The sequence below is a fragment of the Aspergillus pseudotamarii genome, assembly GCF_009193445.1.
Source record: "Aspergillus pseudotamarii strain CBS 117625 unplaced genomic scaffold BDV38scaffold_1, whole genome shotgun sequence".
Taxonomy (NCBI): domain Eukaryota; kingdom Fungi; phylum Ascomycota; class Eurotiomycetes; order Eurotiales; family Aspergillaceae; genus Aspergillus; species Aspergillus pseudotamarii.
In genome coordinates, this window is record NW_022475015.1 from 834,451 (window position 1) to 850,886 (window position 16,436).

General features: G+C 46.9%; 8 protein-coding genes across 8 annotated transcripts; 5 read left to right on the forward strand and 3 right to left on the reverse strand.

Annotated features, from left to right (window-relative positions):
* Nucleotides 1-182: 182 nt before the first annotated feature.
* BDV38DRAFT_276873 (Dabb family protein) lies at nucleotides 183-696 on the forward strand (the record flags this gene model as incomplete). The annotated part of the gene is made up of 3 exons (XM_032058348.1): nucleotides 183-248; nucleotides 330-440; nucleotides 541-696. The coding sequence occupies 3 exons, from the start codon at nucleotides 183-185 to the stop codon at nucleotides 694-696; spliced, it is 333 nt and encodes a 110-aa protein (XP_031919866.1).
* A 524-nt stretch (nucleotides 697-1,220) lies between these two features.
* BDV38DRAFT_3401 (NAD(P)-binding protein) lies at nucleotides 1,221-2,442 on the reverse strand. Its single transcript, XM_032063193.1, has 2 exons — nucleotides 2,169-2,442; nucleotides 1,221-2,115 (listed from the first exon to the last, which is right to left on the reverse strand). Exons 1-2 carry the CDS (start codon nucleotides 2,392-2,394, stop codon nucleotides 1,292-1,294), a joined length of 1,050 nt encoding a protein of 349 aa, XP_031919867.1. The 5' UTR covers nucleotides 2,395-2,442; the 3' UTR covers nucleotides 1,221-1,291.
* Nucleotides 2,443-3,236: 794 nt separating this feature from the next.
* Nucleotides 3,237-5,516, reverse strand: BDV38DRAFT_276875 (uncharacterized protein; the record flags this gene model as incomplete). Its single annotated transcript, XM_032058349.1, has 1 exon — nucleotides 3,237-5,516. The coding sequence occupies one exon, from the start codon at nucleotides 5,514-5,516 to the stop codon at nucleotides 3,237-3,239; it is 2,280 nt and encodes a 759-aa protein (XP_031919868.1).
* Nucleotides 5,517-6,825: 1,309 nt separating this feature from the next.
* BDV38DRAFT_266943 (uncharacterized protein) lies at nucleotides 6,826-8,151 on the forward strand (the record flags this gene model as incomplete). Its single annotated transcript, XM_032056500.1, has 6 exons — nucleotides 6,826-7,108; nucleotides 7,159-7,254; nucleotides 7,317-7,674; nucleotides 7,711-7,720; nucleotides 7,777-7,864; nucleotides 7,928-8,151. 6 exons carry the CDS (start codon nucleotides 6,826-6,828, stop codon nucleotides 8,149-8,151), a joined length of 1,059 nt encoding a protein of 352 aa, XP_031919869.1.
* An 853-nt stretch (nucleotides 8,152-9,004) lies between these two features.
* BDV38DRAFT_276877 (Transketolase, thiamine diphosphate binding domain-containing protein) lies at nucleotides 9,005-11,050 on the reverse strand (the record flags this gene model as incomplete). The annotated part of the gene is made up of 1 exon (XM_032058350.1): nucleotides 9,005-11,050. One exon carries the CDS (start codon nucleotides 11,048-11,050, stop codon nucleotides 9,005-9,007), a length of 2,046 nt encoding a protein of 681 aa, XP_031919870.1.
* Nucleotides 11,051-11,544: 494 nt separating this feature from the next.
* BDV38DRAFT_276878 (flavin-containing monooxygenase) lies at nucleotides 11,545-13,170 on the forward strand (the record flags this gene model as incomplete). Its single annotated transcript, XM_032058351.1, has 1 exon — nucleotides 11,545-13,170. The coding sequence occupies one exon, from the start codon at nucleotides 11,545-11,547 to the stop codon at nucleotides 13,168-13,170; it is 1,626 nt and encodes a 541-aa protein (XP_031919871.1).
* A 404-nt stretch (nucleotides 13,171-13,574) lies between these two features.
* Nucleotides 13,575-14,678, forward strand: BDV38DRAFT_266946 (NAD(P)-dependent alcohol dehydrogenase; the record flags this gene model as incomplete). Its single annotated transcript, XM_032056501.1, has 1 exon — nucleotides 13,575-14,678. One exon carries the CDS (start codon nucleotides 13,575-13,577, stop codon nucleotides 14,676-14,678), a length of 1,104 nt encoding a protein of 367 aa, XP_031919872.1.
* Nucleotides 14,679-15,075: 397 nt separating this feature from the next.
* BDV38DRAFT_276880 (uncharacterized protein) lies at nucleotides 15,076-16,115 on the forward strand (the record flags this gene model as incomplete). The annotated part of the gene is made up of 3 exons (XM_032058352.1): nucleotides 15,076-15,293; nucleotides 15,521-15,850; nucleotides 15,908-16,115. The coding sequence occupies 3 exons, from the start codon at nucleotides 15,076-15,078 to the stop codon at nucleotides 16,113-16,115; spliced, it is 756 nt and encodes a 251-aa protein (XP_031919873.1).
* Nucleotides 16,116-16,436: the final 321 nt, after the last annotated feature.

Genomic DNA, 16,436 nt, shown 5'->3' on the forward strand with positions numbered 1-16,436 from the left:
CTGACATCATGGAAGTTGTGCATTCAACTCGTTTAGTAAATAAATCGCCGCGGCCAGTTTCCCCTAGTGCCGTGACTTCAAATAGATTAGCCAGCTCATCCATTTCTCTCTTTCAATTTCACCTGCACGTTCCCCCCTCTAGTCGATACTCCACGAAAGCCTTCGGACATCATCCTCCAACCATGTCTATCACTCATCTTGTACTATTCCAATTCAAGTCAGATACAGAGCCAAGGTCTGTTCGCGATGTAGGTTTCCACCAGTGACACAGCAAGCTATTTTCTGCGCGTCCCACTGAGAATCCCAACGGCTAACGATTGACCCGATAGGCCTGCGAGCGAATGGCCGCCCTGAAAGATAGATGTCTTCACCCGTCCTCGCAGAAGCCATATATTACATCGGCCTCTGGTGGAAAAGATAACTCCCCGGAAGGAGCGCAGGTAAGCTTGGAAATAGTGTTTCTTTGTTCAAGAAATTGATCGAAACATACCACCAATATTGAGAAAATGTCAGCTAATGAATTGGATCTTGGTCGCACAGGGAGGCATTACGCATGCTTTCGTTATTAATTTCGCGAATGCTGCTGATCGTGACTATTATGTGAAGGACGATCCTGTGCACCAAGAATTTGTCCGAAGCTTGGGGGGGCTCGTTGAGAGGGCGCAAGTGATTGATTTCACCGACGGTATCTTCTGAGAATATGTTCCTTTTGCTCGGCTTGTTGATCCCTTCAAGGCTGCTTTCCCGTCTGGCCGTTGTTCGATCGGTCGAGGATTTAAAAGTGATAGGCCATGGACTTTGACTGGAAGCCTTAGTCAAGCAAGCTAGATTACTATTATCGCAGGCAGAAAGTCTGGCCTAGATCTAGATAAACCACTATGTTCAAATATAGCAAGCCCATGCTCGGTGTTTTATAGAACTATAGATCTTGATACAAGTGTTCGTACAGACTTAGTCCTGGAACCTTCTCTTGAGCATTTAGAAGAGTGAGTGGCTCAATAGATACATAAGTGCCAAAGAAAATATACAAGGTACTCTAGAATCTCTTCATTAGTTCACGAAGAAGTCGGATTGAATTTCAAATCCAATTTGACATTCTCCTAAGTTACGGTTTTGTCAAACGACAAGCCCGAGTCTTGGAAATCTTTGCAAGGCTCGGGCTTGTACTATATCGAATATAGTACTCATAATTCTCAAAGGGTCTGATTTAGTTTGGTTTCTCTTAATACGGCATGGTTTGGATCATATTTCTATATTCACTTTTAATTCGTGGAGTGTGGTCGTCATAAGATCAAAGTCCCATTCTGGCACCCTCGGAGCGAACGATAATTGGAATCTCCTCATCCAAGCTGGGCTTATTTGGTTTCCATCCCAGAACCTTTCGGGCACGTGTGGCCGTACCACGCGAGTTCATGCCCCAGCTTGCAGCTTCGAACCCGGCAGAGGACTTAACAGCCTCGTCGATAGACCAGTCCCTGACTTCTGGGGTGTCTCCCTTGAGGAGGCCTTGCTTGTGGGCCTCTTTTCCGATGATTTCAGAGAGCGTTCCCCAGGCATGTTCACCATTCTCAGTGAGCAAATATCCATGAGCGCCCCAGATCTCCGTGTCGTTCTTCCGCGAGGGATCCAGCGCGGCTTTCACCAGAAGTTCAAATACTTCGCTCAGATCGTGGACGTGGACGTTATTCCAACGAGAAAGGCCTTTTCCAATTTGGGGACAGTATTTCTCCTTGAGTATGAAAGAAGCCAACTCGTAGACCTGTCGCCCACGACCTGATACTGGTCCACGGCCTTCACCATAGATGGTTGGCGGGGAGATAATGACAGTCTTGACCGAGTCTGCGTGTTTGGTGCCGGTCTTGAGAACAATTTCATCAATGTTACGATGGAAAGCCGCAGGCGGCAAATTCACCAGCTCATCAACACCATCATAATCGTCGAAAACCTTAGTGTCCAGCTCGCCGAACACCTTTTTCACCTCGGAGTCAAAATATGTCAGAATGCCGGCCCCTCCGGTGTGAAGCCAGAACCCTGGCCGTTCAGCGGTATGGCCTTCCACTAGCCCCCTAGCGATAGCATTTGCGCTACCTACATGATCCGAAGAATCAGCAGTATCTGTTGGCTAGTTAGATTACCCCAAGACACTGATTTAAAATGGACCAACTTACGGATAACAATATCAGCCCATGACGCTTCGCGTTCCAGCGTCGCAGCATCATCAAGTCCTCCGATGACAATGCGGACATTTGGATATTTGGCAAGTACTGCATTTGCCTTCTCCTCCGATCGAACAAGAAGTGCAAATTCAAATTCAGGATGATTATGCTGGACGTGGTGAAAGACATCGCCGCCGATGTAGCCGGTGACTCCCGTGAGAAATACCTTGACGGCCATTTTGAGAAGCAGAGAAAGTTCAATTGCTGTCGCGAATATGGATGATAGAATGATCAGACTTAACTTTCGTTAGCTTCGAGATGGCCAAGACGTCCGGCTTCTTATAGATGATAACGGCCGATGACGTATCTCAATGATGAGTAAACCCGCAGAAGAACATTGATGCTGTGAATCGGGTATGTGCATGTGATCCGGCTATATGTAGATGACAAATACCCGTAATTTGTATCGGCACTGAAACATTACGAATTTAAGATTTTTTCCACATGGTAGTTATGTACTTTCATGAGGAGGGTAGCCCTAAGGGAGGGAGGGGGCGGTGCGGAATTTGAATCCCAATAGCCCCCCTCCTAGAGCTACTGTCAAATTTGTTACCATCGGCAGCAAGGCCCTGTGACATTTCCAAGTCGGCGCATCATTAATACTTGACATGTGTACACGATGTTAACGAGGGAATTATTAAGATCCAGTGACTGATCATTCAAGCTTCCAAAAACAAAAAACAGTATAGGATGTCGCTATGATTACTTCTAGAAAATTGTAGGTTGAATAATCTCGTCTTTCTAGCGCTAGTATGCCATAGACCTTGGAGTAGTATGCATATCAACCAGGCTTTTAGATGACAGCTTGTCGCCTAAGAGCCTCTCTGCTCAGTGCCGATATAAATTGCGTGTCATAGGCAACCATGAAGGTATCAGGCTCAGGCAAAATGGAGTAAATAGAGTGAAAGCATGAAGAGAGAACTCATATACACGCCGTGCATATGTATGAGTTCTTTCACTCGATTACCTTCATCCACCATTTACAATTCGCAGAACATAATTTGGACATTCAAGTAATGATTATTCCGACAGAAATAAATCTGGAGGCATTTCAAAAAGTGACGATAGCATTGGATTACTCTTCCATGCATCATCTCTGAGCAGGCTGTTAAAAACTCCTGCCTCGGGGGTTGATCCCAGAATCCCACTGAACCACGTTGAATCCGCAGCCATTGCGGCGTGGCTACGCTGCTCCCGACTGCTTGTCTGTCTATCTTGACATCTGGCAGATAGGCCCTCGAATAATTGCATGATCCATGGCGCTGGATCCCAGCACTCACATATTGCATGGAGCACCATTTGGCAATTATTCAAGGCAGATCGACCAAGCTGTGCCACTAACGGATTCGGACTTTTGAGTTTCGTGTAGAAAACGGCCTGGGCCATGAAGACACCATGAAATACCTCGTGGGGTACCGATAAAAAGGATGATTTGGTGACAATTGTACAAGCAGCTGCGGAGATGTTCTGTGCGGCAGTGCTAGCTATTTCTTCTCGTTCACGCTCTTTGGGCGAACAAATGTTGTCATCGGGTAAGTGGCCTATATAAATCAAGATGAGGTGATGATTGTATTGTACAAGGAGAGACACGGAGAATGGATTCTGATAGTCCGCTGTCTCTCCCGTCCAATCTAATGCGGAGGGAACTGCCTGTTTCCAGTGGCTAAGCTTATCATGCAGCTCTTCAGATGGAATGGCCGGTTTCCCTGGATAGAACCGGCTCATAACAATGTCACGCAGAATAAGTGAAAGTTTCGCGATATTGATCTGGTAGAGGGCATATCGCTGATGGTAAAGATTTTCAACAAATCCCAGAGGCACCGTGTCATCAGCGAAATCTTCAATAGTTAACATTTCCGTGTCGGACTGGTCCATATCGATTCGAAATGGGCGTCCAACTAACGCGCTACAGACGCTGTCCCGGACAACCAGTACCCACCACAATCTCCGAAGTAAACTCTTGTCCTGGGACTGCATGTTTGTTGTCGCTATGGACCGGTGTATGCCAATAGCTTCCGCAATGGTAACTGCAGTGCTTACCCAAGAATAAAAGTTCCAATAGTTATTTGGACCTCCACCCCAAAAAGACATCAGGATGGCGCTTTGAAGAATCACAATCTTGTTCATTTCATAACCTGAATCGAACAAAGCTTTGACCTTTTTGTAAAAGTGGGCTCGAGCATTACGACGGGAGAATAATCCAACGAGATGTAGAACCGATGGTGGGCAAAATGTCACCGCAATGAAACAGATAGAGTGTAGAAGAATCAACGGAACCTCCCCGTTATTGTGCTGATGGATCAGTTCCTGTCGGCTCACAATTGGATACGAGGGATAAACGTGTTCCAAAAAGACTGAAACCAAAGCGTCAAGATGTGATTTCTCCAGGAAATCAAAGACTCCCTTGGCCTGCAAATGCTCAAAGTCTTCAGGCATCAGATGTGACGGGTGGAAATGAGACATATTACCACCTTTGCCTCCTTCGGTTTCTGGGAGAGGGGGTCCTGGGTGATGTAACTTCTGCCGACCACTCTCATTAACATCCCCCAAAACAATTGCCAAGGGGAAAGATTCTCCTAGGTATGTGATTGAGCACTTGTCAATGAACTCTCGACCATTTCTTCGGTTATGTAGGAAGTAGTCAAACATGGTCGACCAGGACAGGTCCTGATATGATGATGCGATATCGGCATTCTCGTGGGTTCGCTGATCCGATGGCGACTCGTACTCATTCGACGGCGAGTCGTTTGCCATAAGGCCTCGCTCTGCACACCGTGCTCTATTCGTATTTGAACGATCGGCTGGTTGTGCGTCTGGCGAAAGATCATCATGTCGTGGGATGTTGTTGTCGTCGTAACCGACAGGATCCGTGCTTAACGAGTTGTGGGCAGGTAGTTGAGTCTCTGTGGTCTGACGGAGGATAGGATTTGATTGAGAACCTGCAATACCAGAAATGGCATCGATCCCTATTTCGGCCCCGCCATTTGAGAGCAATGGTGGCCTGACGGTGTTTGCACTTTGAAACGTATTTGAAAGCCCGGTATCCCTGTAGTTATTTCCGGCATGTCCACCCTCTAGCTCGCATTCTGAAGGATCCTGTTCACGGAATTTGCGGGTGTATGTCCCACGTTTCGACTCACGAAGAGTGCATTCGGCGATCCCATCTTGTACGCAGTTTGTACATGGCATCCAATTCATGGCATCGCACCTGATGCGTTTCTGGTTACACCGTTTACATGCCTTTCCCGCTCGGATACGTGGCCGAGTCGGCTGTTTTGTGTTGCCGCCGTTATCTGGCATCGGAGCTCTCTGGTGGCTAGCTAGCCACAATAACCAAGATTAACATATACTATTGAAAATTAGACACAGTCGTTTTTCATTCTGGTTGAAATGAGTCGCGATAGAAGCTATTGCACTTTCACGTGGGACAGAGTGAGGGAGATTGGGGGACGGATTTGCATAACCGGAGCCTCACTCCGTCAATCAGCCATAGGGAAATTTTTGATAAGCTGAAGGTTAGTCATTGTTCTACCTGACTGCTTAATTATCTTGATCAATTATGGGGTAACTTAGTCTACTGTTGGAGGCAGGCGAGTGAATCACTCGGAAGGCGACCTACAAGATATTCTGCTCTATTTTAATCATGCTCCTAGGCCAAATATTTGTATATCCTATGCCATAATCAATCCTTTGAATCTGAACTTCAACTGCCTCAATAACAGAAAGCTTGATCCAGGTGTAGACAAGATTACAATACTTTACGAAGGATAGTGGGGTGCCTTGACCCACCCCTGCGAATGAATTGGGCAAGGAGAACATTTTCCGGCGAATCTCTTCCACGGTTATACGATCATTGAAGTCACGTCAATGGTGTCCCGGTTATATGCTCGTCCCCCACCCCCGGGAACTGGTTGGGTTTTGGATCAGGTCCTTCAACCCAGAATGGGTTCTGCAGATGTCTAAATAATGAGACCCGTGTATAATTAATGGTAGACTGACGAAGAATGATCGATGTATTAAATGTTAAGACAATAGAGGATCATAGCTTGGTTCTGTTTTATGAATTTTACTGATCGGATGTTTAGCAAAATATCACTGAAGTTTACATTGTGACAACCGCATTCGCCTTTGCACCAGCGCATCCAAAATCTTGCGCGGACCTGTCGATTGCCCCGGAAAGTAGAGATGAAGCAGGCACTATCAACGCCTGATTCATCGTTCTGTTATTCAAGGACTGCTGGAATAGTCCTATTTAATACGGAAGCCGGGTGCTTTCAAGGTTTCAAGGCGGGCGCAGTAACCAGTTAAAAGGACTTTAAATTAAGTAAATGTCTTGTACATAATGTGTTCGATTATGCTTATATTTTCATATTGCCGAGATCCTATCTTGAACATGCTAACATAAAACGATTGAGGCAGTCTGAAGTACACCTCAGCGTGGTAATTTCGCCAATCTGCAGCCAAAGTCCATCTTATTCTCCTCCGAGCCTGTCTCCCACGCAAACCTCCAACTGTCAAAAAGCTCCAAGGTCTGAACCGTTCTTTCGCATAAATTACAGTATCTCCGACCTTGCTGCAATCCCCACGTCAGCTTATATTTCTACAGACCATGCCGCCCAACTGTTGGAATGTTGGAATTGTTGGCTACGGCTTCAGTGCGAAGATATTCCATATCCCATTCATTACTCAGGTCCCTGAACTGAAGCTATACGCGATCGTGCAACGTACTCCAAGGCCCGACGATGACGCTGAGGTCGGCCACCCGGGCGTCAAGTCATACCGAACCGCTGGGGATATGATGAAGGACCCTGCGGTCGAAGTTGTGATCATTACTACCGCACCTGACTCGCATTTCGCACTGTCAAAACTGGCCATACAAGCTGGAAAGCATGGTAAGTACATTTATGTGCTTATGATCAAAAAGAATTCTCATTGTGTATAGTTGTGTGTGAGAAGCCATTCACTCCTACAAGCCTGGAGGCAGACGTTTTGATTGCATTGGCAAAGGAACACAAAACACTTCTTTCAGTATATCACAGTATGATCATAATTGACCCCGTCCCCAGAAACCAGCTGGTCTGATACAAGTCTCCATTACAGACCGACGCTGGGATGCCGATTTTGTGACTCTGGCAAAACTCATTGAGAATGGCTCGCTGGGACGAATAACTGAATTTGAAACGCATTTTGATTACCATTTTCCCAATCCACCGGCTCCGGATGCTCACAAATGGAGGGGCAAAGCAATGACTGGTGCGTCTGGCGTATATGATCTTGGGGTTCATCTTCTAGATCAAGCGATCCAGCTCTTCGGCCTGCCTAGTGAAGTCACCGGCTTCATTGGTTCAGATCGAGAACCGAACACTTCTGGATTTGAAGACTCCTTCACGGTCCTGCTACACTACACCAACGGCATGAAAGTCACTGCCAAAGGAACTGTTGTTAGTCCGGAAGATGAGTAGTTACGTTTCTGGGTGCGTGGTACCACTGGCAGCTTCAAGAAGGTAAGCCTCCTCAACCAATTGGAGAGTCGAATGTCACAAGCTCACGCGCCCGCTAGTTTCACTTGGATATCCAAGAAGACCAGTTGAAGACTGGTATTATGCCCTCTGAGAGCACTTTCGGTCATGAGCCTAGTGAGCGATACGGTAACTTCATGATCCGTTCCCGATTCCATTTGGTGAAGATAAATCTGATAACGTATATCCAAGCTACTTTAACGAGCGTTCAGGGATTTGATCCTACTACCTTCACTAAGAAGACTATTCCGACCGTGGATCCTCCGACCTACACTGAGTTCTACCGAAGGTTTGTTCACGCTCTAAGTGGCAATGGGGAGGTTCCAGTTAGCGGTGAAGATGGTCGACGGGCTATTCATTTGGTCGAACTTGCATATGAAAGTTCTCGGACTAGACGCACAATAGCCCTACGCTAGTAAGCAAAATCAAATTCGTCAGTCTCGCTCCCATGAATACAGCTTGGAAGTCTTTTGTCAACTCAATAATGAGGGAGAAATTACTAAATCACGTAAATACTACCGCGCGTATCCATGATTTATACCACAGTATTTCTTCGAATTGAATATTACTTCACGGGCCATTCGAAACGATAAATACCACTCTGAATGTAAGGTTGCCCAACCTTAGATTGATCACCAGGTGGTGGTTATGCGCGGTACATACCGCGCATAGGGGTACGAAATATACATATTTCCAGATATGATTCAGAGTGGTATTATCGTTTCGAATGGCCCGTGAAGTAATATTCAAATCAAAGAAATACTTTGTGCAAGTGCAATACTTGTAATGTACTATTCAATAAAAGGTACTACACAATCAAATTATGCGCTATAAGTAATATATATTTGTAGAGCTATCTGTCCTTGCGGATTCTGGTGTCGAAGTAGTGAAAATCTTTCGACACGGAATGTATCTATGGACCTGGTTTCAAATTGACGGTGATTTTGGATTTCTAATAGGATCTCTTCTGTCATACATACACTACGTATTGGTGTAATACACTATTGAATAGTGGAACTTAACAATTGACACTCAATTCGAACTCAAGAAGGGATTGAGCTTGAGAGAACAGGACAAGGAAAATATTTAACATAAGTTTGCACTGCGCCGCAGTTATCTCTGCTCAATCTAGAAGAAGGCCTTCTTCTATCTTCAAGTGATCCTCCATGTCCGTCATCTCTCATCTCTCATATCTTCCATCCCATCGCATATCATAACCCTCTTTCTTCCAAAACGAAGGAGATGCACCGGGCTTCAGACCAGCGCAACCTATTTCAATAACTCCCAACGAAGAAGTCTATCGCCGGATGCCTTTCTTGCTGCAACATGCGCGTAGACCTTACGTACGATACCAGCTGGGTCGAGGCCGAAACGGATGAAATTCTCCCGTCCAAGTCCAGAGTATCCAAAAGAGTCCATGGCAATTGAGGCAGTGCAATAACGAGCCCACATCGTGGAAACATACGCCTCGACAGAGATTATATGCTGGCTGGCGGACAGAACCGAAAGTTTATAGCTAGCGCTCTGTTCTTCAAAGAGCTCCATGCACGGCATGCTAACAACGCGAGTCGGGACCCCTTCTTCTGTCAATTGATCCGCAGCAGCGACTGCAAATTGGAGTTCTGAGCCACAAGAAATCAGCGTGACTTCAGCATCTGTATGCTCAACAACAGTATACCCTCCCCGTAAGATACTCTCGCGACTGGTATTCCGGACCACATATTCTGGCTTGTCTCGGGCCAGGGAAATGATCGTTGGCCTTGTGGTCGAAGAAAGGGCAATCTTCCAGGCTCCTAGTACCTCCACAGCATCGCACGGACGAATATAGAATAGGTTGGGCATTGCGCGGTAGAGTGAGTCAACTTCAACTGGCTGATGGGTTGGTCCGTTCTGACCTTCACCGATGCTATCGTGCGTTGCGATATGAATGACCGGAAGGTGGCTCAACGCACCCATACGAACAGCTGGTGCGGCATAAAGGTAGAACATGAAGAAGGTGGCGGTGATAGGGATGAAAGCTCGCGGCGAATATGCAGCAAGCCCATTGGAAATTGCGGCCATGGCATGTTCACGGATACCATAGCGAACGACTTGCCCCTGGGGGTGCTTTGAATCGTAGATGCGGTGAGATTGATCCCCAAGCTGGTTCGAGTTCCACAGATCTGCACCACCAGCCATTATCTGGGGAAGGTTGTCCAGTAAATGGTTGAATACCAGGCCATTCAATTCTCGGGTTGGTTTGGGCTCCTTCGGTAGCTGCAAATCCTCAAGCACTTGAGATACATGTGTCGTGCCAGAGATACGGTCAAGAAGCAGCTTGCCTTCATGAGGGAACCCCTTACAATATATTTCCAGTCTTGCATGCCAGTCATCCTCCTGCAGCTGCCCGTTTGCGGCGCTGGTTCCCATGTATTTTTTCACGCCGTCGGAAAGTTGATGCGAAGGCTGCTGCTCACTCCACGAATATAGTTGCGCATCCGCATCCGAATACGTACCATGATGCGATTTGGCCGTACCTGCTGTCGATGTGCCGTAGCCGATAGTGGTGCGGATATTCAGAAAGACTGGTTTCTTAATTCCAGCCTTTGCGAGCTGCAGGGCAGCAACAATATCGGAGACTGAAGTGTCTCCCGTAAAGACATCGATGACATGCCAGCCCAAAGCGGTCATTTTGTCGTTTATCTTTTCAGAAACGATCCAGTCAAGGGGACCGTCACACGTAACTCCATTGTTGTCATAGCAAAGAACTAGATTATCCAATTGCAAATGGCCTGCAATAGCCATGGCCTCTTGGGCTATGCCTTCCTGAAGACAGCCATCTCCAGTGGAGCAGTAGATGCGCGATTGAATGATTTCATGACCTGGGCGATTGAACTGCCCTGCGAGGCTTTTAGAAGCAAATGCCAAACCGACAGCATTTGCGATTCCTTGTCCCAGAGGACCGGTAGTTACTTCAACGCCAGGAATCTCGATTTCAGGATGACCGTGGCAGATAGTCTCCTGCCATTTTCCGGTTGCGAGATCCACTTTTTTGGCGCTGGCGTACAATTTCAATTCATCCAAAGTCATATGCGGATAGCCACTGACGTGAAGCATTGTGTACAGGAAGATAGCTGCGTGGCCGTTTGAAAGGACGAAACGATCCCGGTCAAACCAGTTAGGATTATGGGGGTTGTATCGCATCTCGTGCTTCCACAAAGCAACTCCCAAAGGGGCCATGCCAATGGCTGATCCTCCATGACCACCACCATTCTGCCGGCAACAGTCGATAACAAGTTTGCGAATGTCGCGCACTGCACTTTCGTCGTCACGCATGGTGGTAGCTTGTGAAATTGGAATGGCTGAGAGCATTTCACTTTCGGGGGTGGCGTGTTAGGGATATATCTATAGAGACATAGATATTGCCGTTTTCAGCTTCTTTTACTTCTGTGTTTATGAAATAATGTATTTGCCTTCTGCTACTTCGTTTCAGGGAAAGTTGTTTCAGCAGAATGATGTCGCCTAGGGAGACCTGCGAAGCACTGTTCAAGTGATTCATATAGTTCCATGATGCCACCCAACTGGGCAAGTGCGTTTGCCGGTTATATGCCCTGTGGGGAATATCATATAGCCGGTCTATTTACACATTGCTGGCTCGCGGAGGCTGTACTACGCTCCGTGACTATACCATGTAGTCAACTTAAAGCTCCCAGCCTTCCACTGACGAGTCTTCGATTTCCTTGAAATTACGATCAATGATTATCTCTTCTCTTCAATATCATACTCCTCACTCCTCAAAAATTGCAGAAACATAACCCCGTGTTTGCAATATGTCTCCCAAGCAGGACCCGCGGTTGATCATTATTGGATGCGGCACCGGAGGAATCGCTCTTGCTTCCAAACTTCGCTCTGAATGGGGATTCGAGAATTTTACTATCTACGAACGTGAAAAAGAGATTGGCGGAACGTGGTATCTGAATACCTACCCAGGCGTGGGCTGTGACGTTGATTCCCATCTGTATTCTTTTTCTTTCAACCTGAATCCGGATTGGTCTAAGAGATTTGCGGAACAGGAGGAGATCTTACAATACCTCAATGATACTGTGGACAAGTTTGGAGTGCGCCCCCATGTCCAGCTTCGTGTCGAGGTTGTCGAGGCCGTTTGGGATACGGCCAAACGCGTGTGGCGCGTAACTCTCCATGATCTCGACACCGGCCTCACCTTCGACAAAGAGGCGGAGATGCTGGTTTCCTGTGTCGGAACAATGTCTATCCCAAAGGATTGCGATATTCCTGGGCTTGAAAACTTCGACGGAAATATTTTCCACTCTGCCAGATGGGATCATCGATACAACATGAAGGGAAAGAACGTGGCTGTTGTTGGTAACGGTTGCTCTGCTGCCCAGCTGATGCCATACGTGGTCGAGAATGCTGCCAAAGTATACCAATTCCAACGATCGGCACAATGGATTAACGAGCGTCCTAACAAGGAGTTCACTGCTTTCCAAAAGTGGTGTTTCCGTCATGTGCCTTTCTGGGGCCGTCTGTATCGCTTCTCTCTATGGAAGTCCACTGATAGCCTGCACTATCTCTATACTACAAACTCGTCACGGGCTGAACGAGCCCGTGCTGAGGCCACTGAACAAGCCCGACAATATATGAAAAGTACGGCACCTGCCAAATACCATGACATTCTCATCCCCAGTTTTCCATTGGGATGTAAGCGCCGTATTTTTGACCCAGGCTATCTGGAATCACTGCATGCGCCTCATGTCGAACTCTCCGCAGAGAAAGTGCTTGAGTTCCACGAGCATGGCCTACGCACGGACAAACGTGAAATTGACGTCGACGCAGTCGTTTTAAGCACTGGTTTCAAAATCCAAGAGTTTCTTTCGCCGATTGTGGTTCGTGGTACCAACGGCCAGACGATCAACGAACACTGGAAACAAACCCGCGGTGCCCAGGCGTACAAGGCTACATTTGTCTCTGGCTTCCCCAATTTTGGCATTGTTTTTGGTCCCAACGCGTTCCCGGCACACAACTCAGTCATCTACGCCAACGAAACCCAAGCGGAGTATATCATCAAATCCTTGATTAACCCGGTGGTGAACCACCATTTTGACGTTCTTGAGGTCAAAGAATCAGCCGAAAATCGCGATGCAAGCTTTACTCAGTCAAAGCTCAAGAGCATGGTGTGGAGCTCTGGCTGCACGAACTGGAATCTCGATGGCTCGGGTCGCAACACCACCAACTATCACGACAACACATGGAAGTTCTGGCGACAACTTTACTGGCCGGTTTGGAAGGACTTTGATCTACTAGGTGGTACTGGAACCCTGCCTGATCATCCGGCTATTCGCGTGGTGAAGGCCTGCTTCATGGGAGGTGTCGCTGTGGCGATGGCTTACGCAGCGCCATGGGCTAATTTCGTTCCCAAAGCATTTGCTCAACAGTAAATCTTTGCGGTACCTTACTCTGCTTCCCTATGATATACTAAGAGTTTGCAAATTTCTTGTGCGTTAGTCTGATTCAAATTTCGTCAATGTATCCTATCCACGAAGTTGCCCAGGAGAAACTCCTAGTTCCTTTGATAGTTTACAAACTACATATTTGGTGTATAGGCCATGTAGATGACCGGCTTTGTGAATGACATAGTCTTACTCAATATTCCTCCCTTTTTCGCTATCATAAAGGCTATAGCTGCCACATTGTCGGGAGGAAGAATCTGGGCGTCGAGATGATGGTTATGCTGGGGAACAAATCAGATCTATAAAGAACAAAGAACCCTCTGCTCTTACCTCTCCTCCACAATACCTTTAATCAAAGCATCTTCCGTGTGGCTCTTCATTTCTTTCCAAATATGTCGTCCACCACGACCCATACAGCTGCTGTCCTGCATGGGGCCCGCGATCTCCGTATCGAGCATATCAGAACGCCTACTTTACAACCGGATGAAGTCTCCATAGCGCCGCGTGCTACAGGCCTCTGCGGTACTGACATGCATTACTACGAGAATGGAAAGAATGGCATGTTTGTAGTTGATCAACCTCTTGTTCTCGGCCATGAAGCAGCCGGCGAGATTCTAGAGGTAGGATCCTCGGTCACATCTTTCAAACCAGGAGATCGTGTGGTCTTTGAGCCTCAGCGGCCCTGTGGATCATGTCAGGAATGTCGACATGGCACTTACAACCTCTGCCCGAAACTGAAATTTACTGGATCCGCAAGTGCAAATCCTCCCGTCCAAGGTTCTCTGCAGTCTGTATACCAACATCCGGCCAATTTTGTGTTCCATCTTCCCGATTCAATCAGCTATCAGGAAGCAGCCTTAATTGAACCACTTTCGGTGTCATTGCATGCAGTTCGGCGTGCGGGTCTACATGCGGGTCAGTCAGTGCTTGTCGTGGGCGCTGGACCGATTGGCCTGCTGTGTGCCATCATAGCACGCATTTCGGGGGCATCTACAATTGGAATGGTGGATGTGCAACATAGCCGGTTGGAGTTCGCAATTCGTCACGGCTATGCGGACTATATTGTGGACGTACCCACATCTCCCAAGGAGGGCGAGACGAAAACAGACTTTGCCACTCGCATCGCTAAGGATAATTTGGGCCGACACCCTTTGTTTAAACCAGCTAATGTCGCCTTCGAATGTACAGGTGTGGATGTGTGTGCCAACTTGAGCATTCATTCTATGGCTCCACGAGGCAAGGTAGTGATTGTAGGGATGGGTGCTCCTCACCAAGTACTGAATGTGGGTCTTGCGGCTGTTCGTGAGGTTGACATTATCAATGTGTGGCGGTACGCCAATACCTTTCAGACGGCGATCGATCTACTGGTATCCGGCAATTTGAACCTCGGGCCGCTTATTTCACATACTTTCTCACTCGCAGAAGCCAAAGCCGCCTTCGACATGCTATGTTCGCGCCCAGCAGACTTGGTGAAATGTATCATAACGTCGCAGTAGATTTCAATTAGACGCTGCTATGCTATCACATAACTATGGAGCAGTAAACAGGCATTCGAAATTTGCCATTATTCAAGATTCACCAATAAACACTAAGAACATGTTGCCAATCCCTGGCAGACCTCATACTATCTCTCCTCTTACTACCTAGTAAGAGGAGAGGGAGATGAAGCCCAGCGGCTATGCTATTCATCTTATAGCCACTAAAGCGGGGATAAGATAGAAATGCGGCTATATGCCATTTCATTTTCCTAAGCTAGTCGTCTATATGAGAGCATGTACAAAGCCATTTGCTCGGGAATAACAACAAATATAAAATTATAACATCGCTTCAGCAAGCCGTTCAAAGAAATATCGACCGCAAATCAATAGCATGGGTTCTTCTAAGAAAAGCAGTATGGGTGAGAATGCCTATCTCACAACAAGCATATTTGAGCGTCTGTCACTGCGAGGGCAAGTAGTTGTGATTACTGGAGGTGCCCGTGGGATCGGCCTCGCATTGGCATTTGCGATTGCTGAGGCAGGGGGTCGTGTGGCATTGGTTGATGCTTCACCGAATCCCCATGAGCATTATGCCCTCTTGAAAGAAAAATGCGCACGCGTTGAGTTTTACCAGTAAGTTGATCCTGATTTTGCGTGGAATGTTCTTTTGTAAGTAAGCAAAGCATTGAAGCTGATATCCTTTTTTTTTTTCATTTGAAAGATCGGACGTGACGGATCATGAAAGACTGAAGATAACCTTTGAATCAATAGTCAAAGACTTTGGCCAGATTGATGGACTGTAAGAACTCTTCGATTAACTCTACTTCTTTCATAGAATCTCGAGCTAATCATGAGATCAGAATCACCGCCGCTGGGATCTGCCCTGACCAACGCTTTCTCGATAGAAGCCCCGAGGGGGTTAAGAAATGCCTCGAGATAAATTCTCTTGGGACCTACTACTCTGCGCAATTAGCCGTCGAGCATATGATTCGAAACCCCAGCAAAGAGGGTGAAGGCAGATCCTCCAAGGGCTCAATTATAATGATTGCATCGATAGCTGCGCATCAAGCAAGCAAAGACCAATTCACCAGTGACTACTGTATGAGCAAAGGTGCCGTTCTGTCGTTGACGAAGCAGCTCGGTGTCGAATTAGCAGAACACCATGTGCGCGTCAATTGTCTTTCTCCTGGGTAAGAATCTCCGCTAATAACCAGTGTGGATAATTACATTAATGAAATCATCCCTAGCTACATGCGCACGAACCTTACAGACGTTCTACTGAAAGCCCGACCGGCCTTGCGCACACCATTCAACGAGCAGCCGCCGATGAAAAGGATGGGAGACTGTACGGATCTAATGACTGCTGCAGTTTTCCTTTTGAGTGAAGCAAGTGCTTATATGACGGGAGCTGAGATGCTGATAACTGGTGGAATGCATGCGGGCCGTATTGTTTAGTCAAACGGACACACTTCTGTCAATTGATTTAGATTATTTACAGAGTAAGAAGACGTCATCATAGTTAATGATTCGTTAGTAACCACCGATTACACCTATTGTGGAGCACAATTTGCTGAATAGAATAGCTGTACAGGGTTAGAACAGACAGTAGATGCTTCCGTATCGTGATGAAGCTAGAGTAATCAACAAGCTATGGACTTAAGGTCAATCTAAACAATCTCCCATTAACATGAATGAAGAGCAAGATATAGCGAGTGCTTACTTTCCAGACAATACCTTTTTAATGCGACATATCAGACATGAATATGTCGTGAATTC

Bases quoted from the DNA above. Each gene is read 5' to 3' on its own strand.
- BDV38DRAFT_3401 (XM_032063193.1), bottom strand. From the start codon at position 2,394: ATGGCCGTCAAGGTATTTCTCACGGGAGTCACCGGCTACATCGGCGGC. The intron at 2,116-2,168 runs GTAAGTTGGTCC...ACTAGCCAACAG, and splicing joins ATGGGCTGATATTGTTATCC to ATACTGCTGATTCTTCGGAT.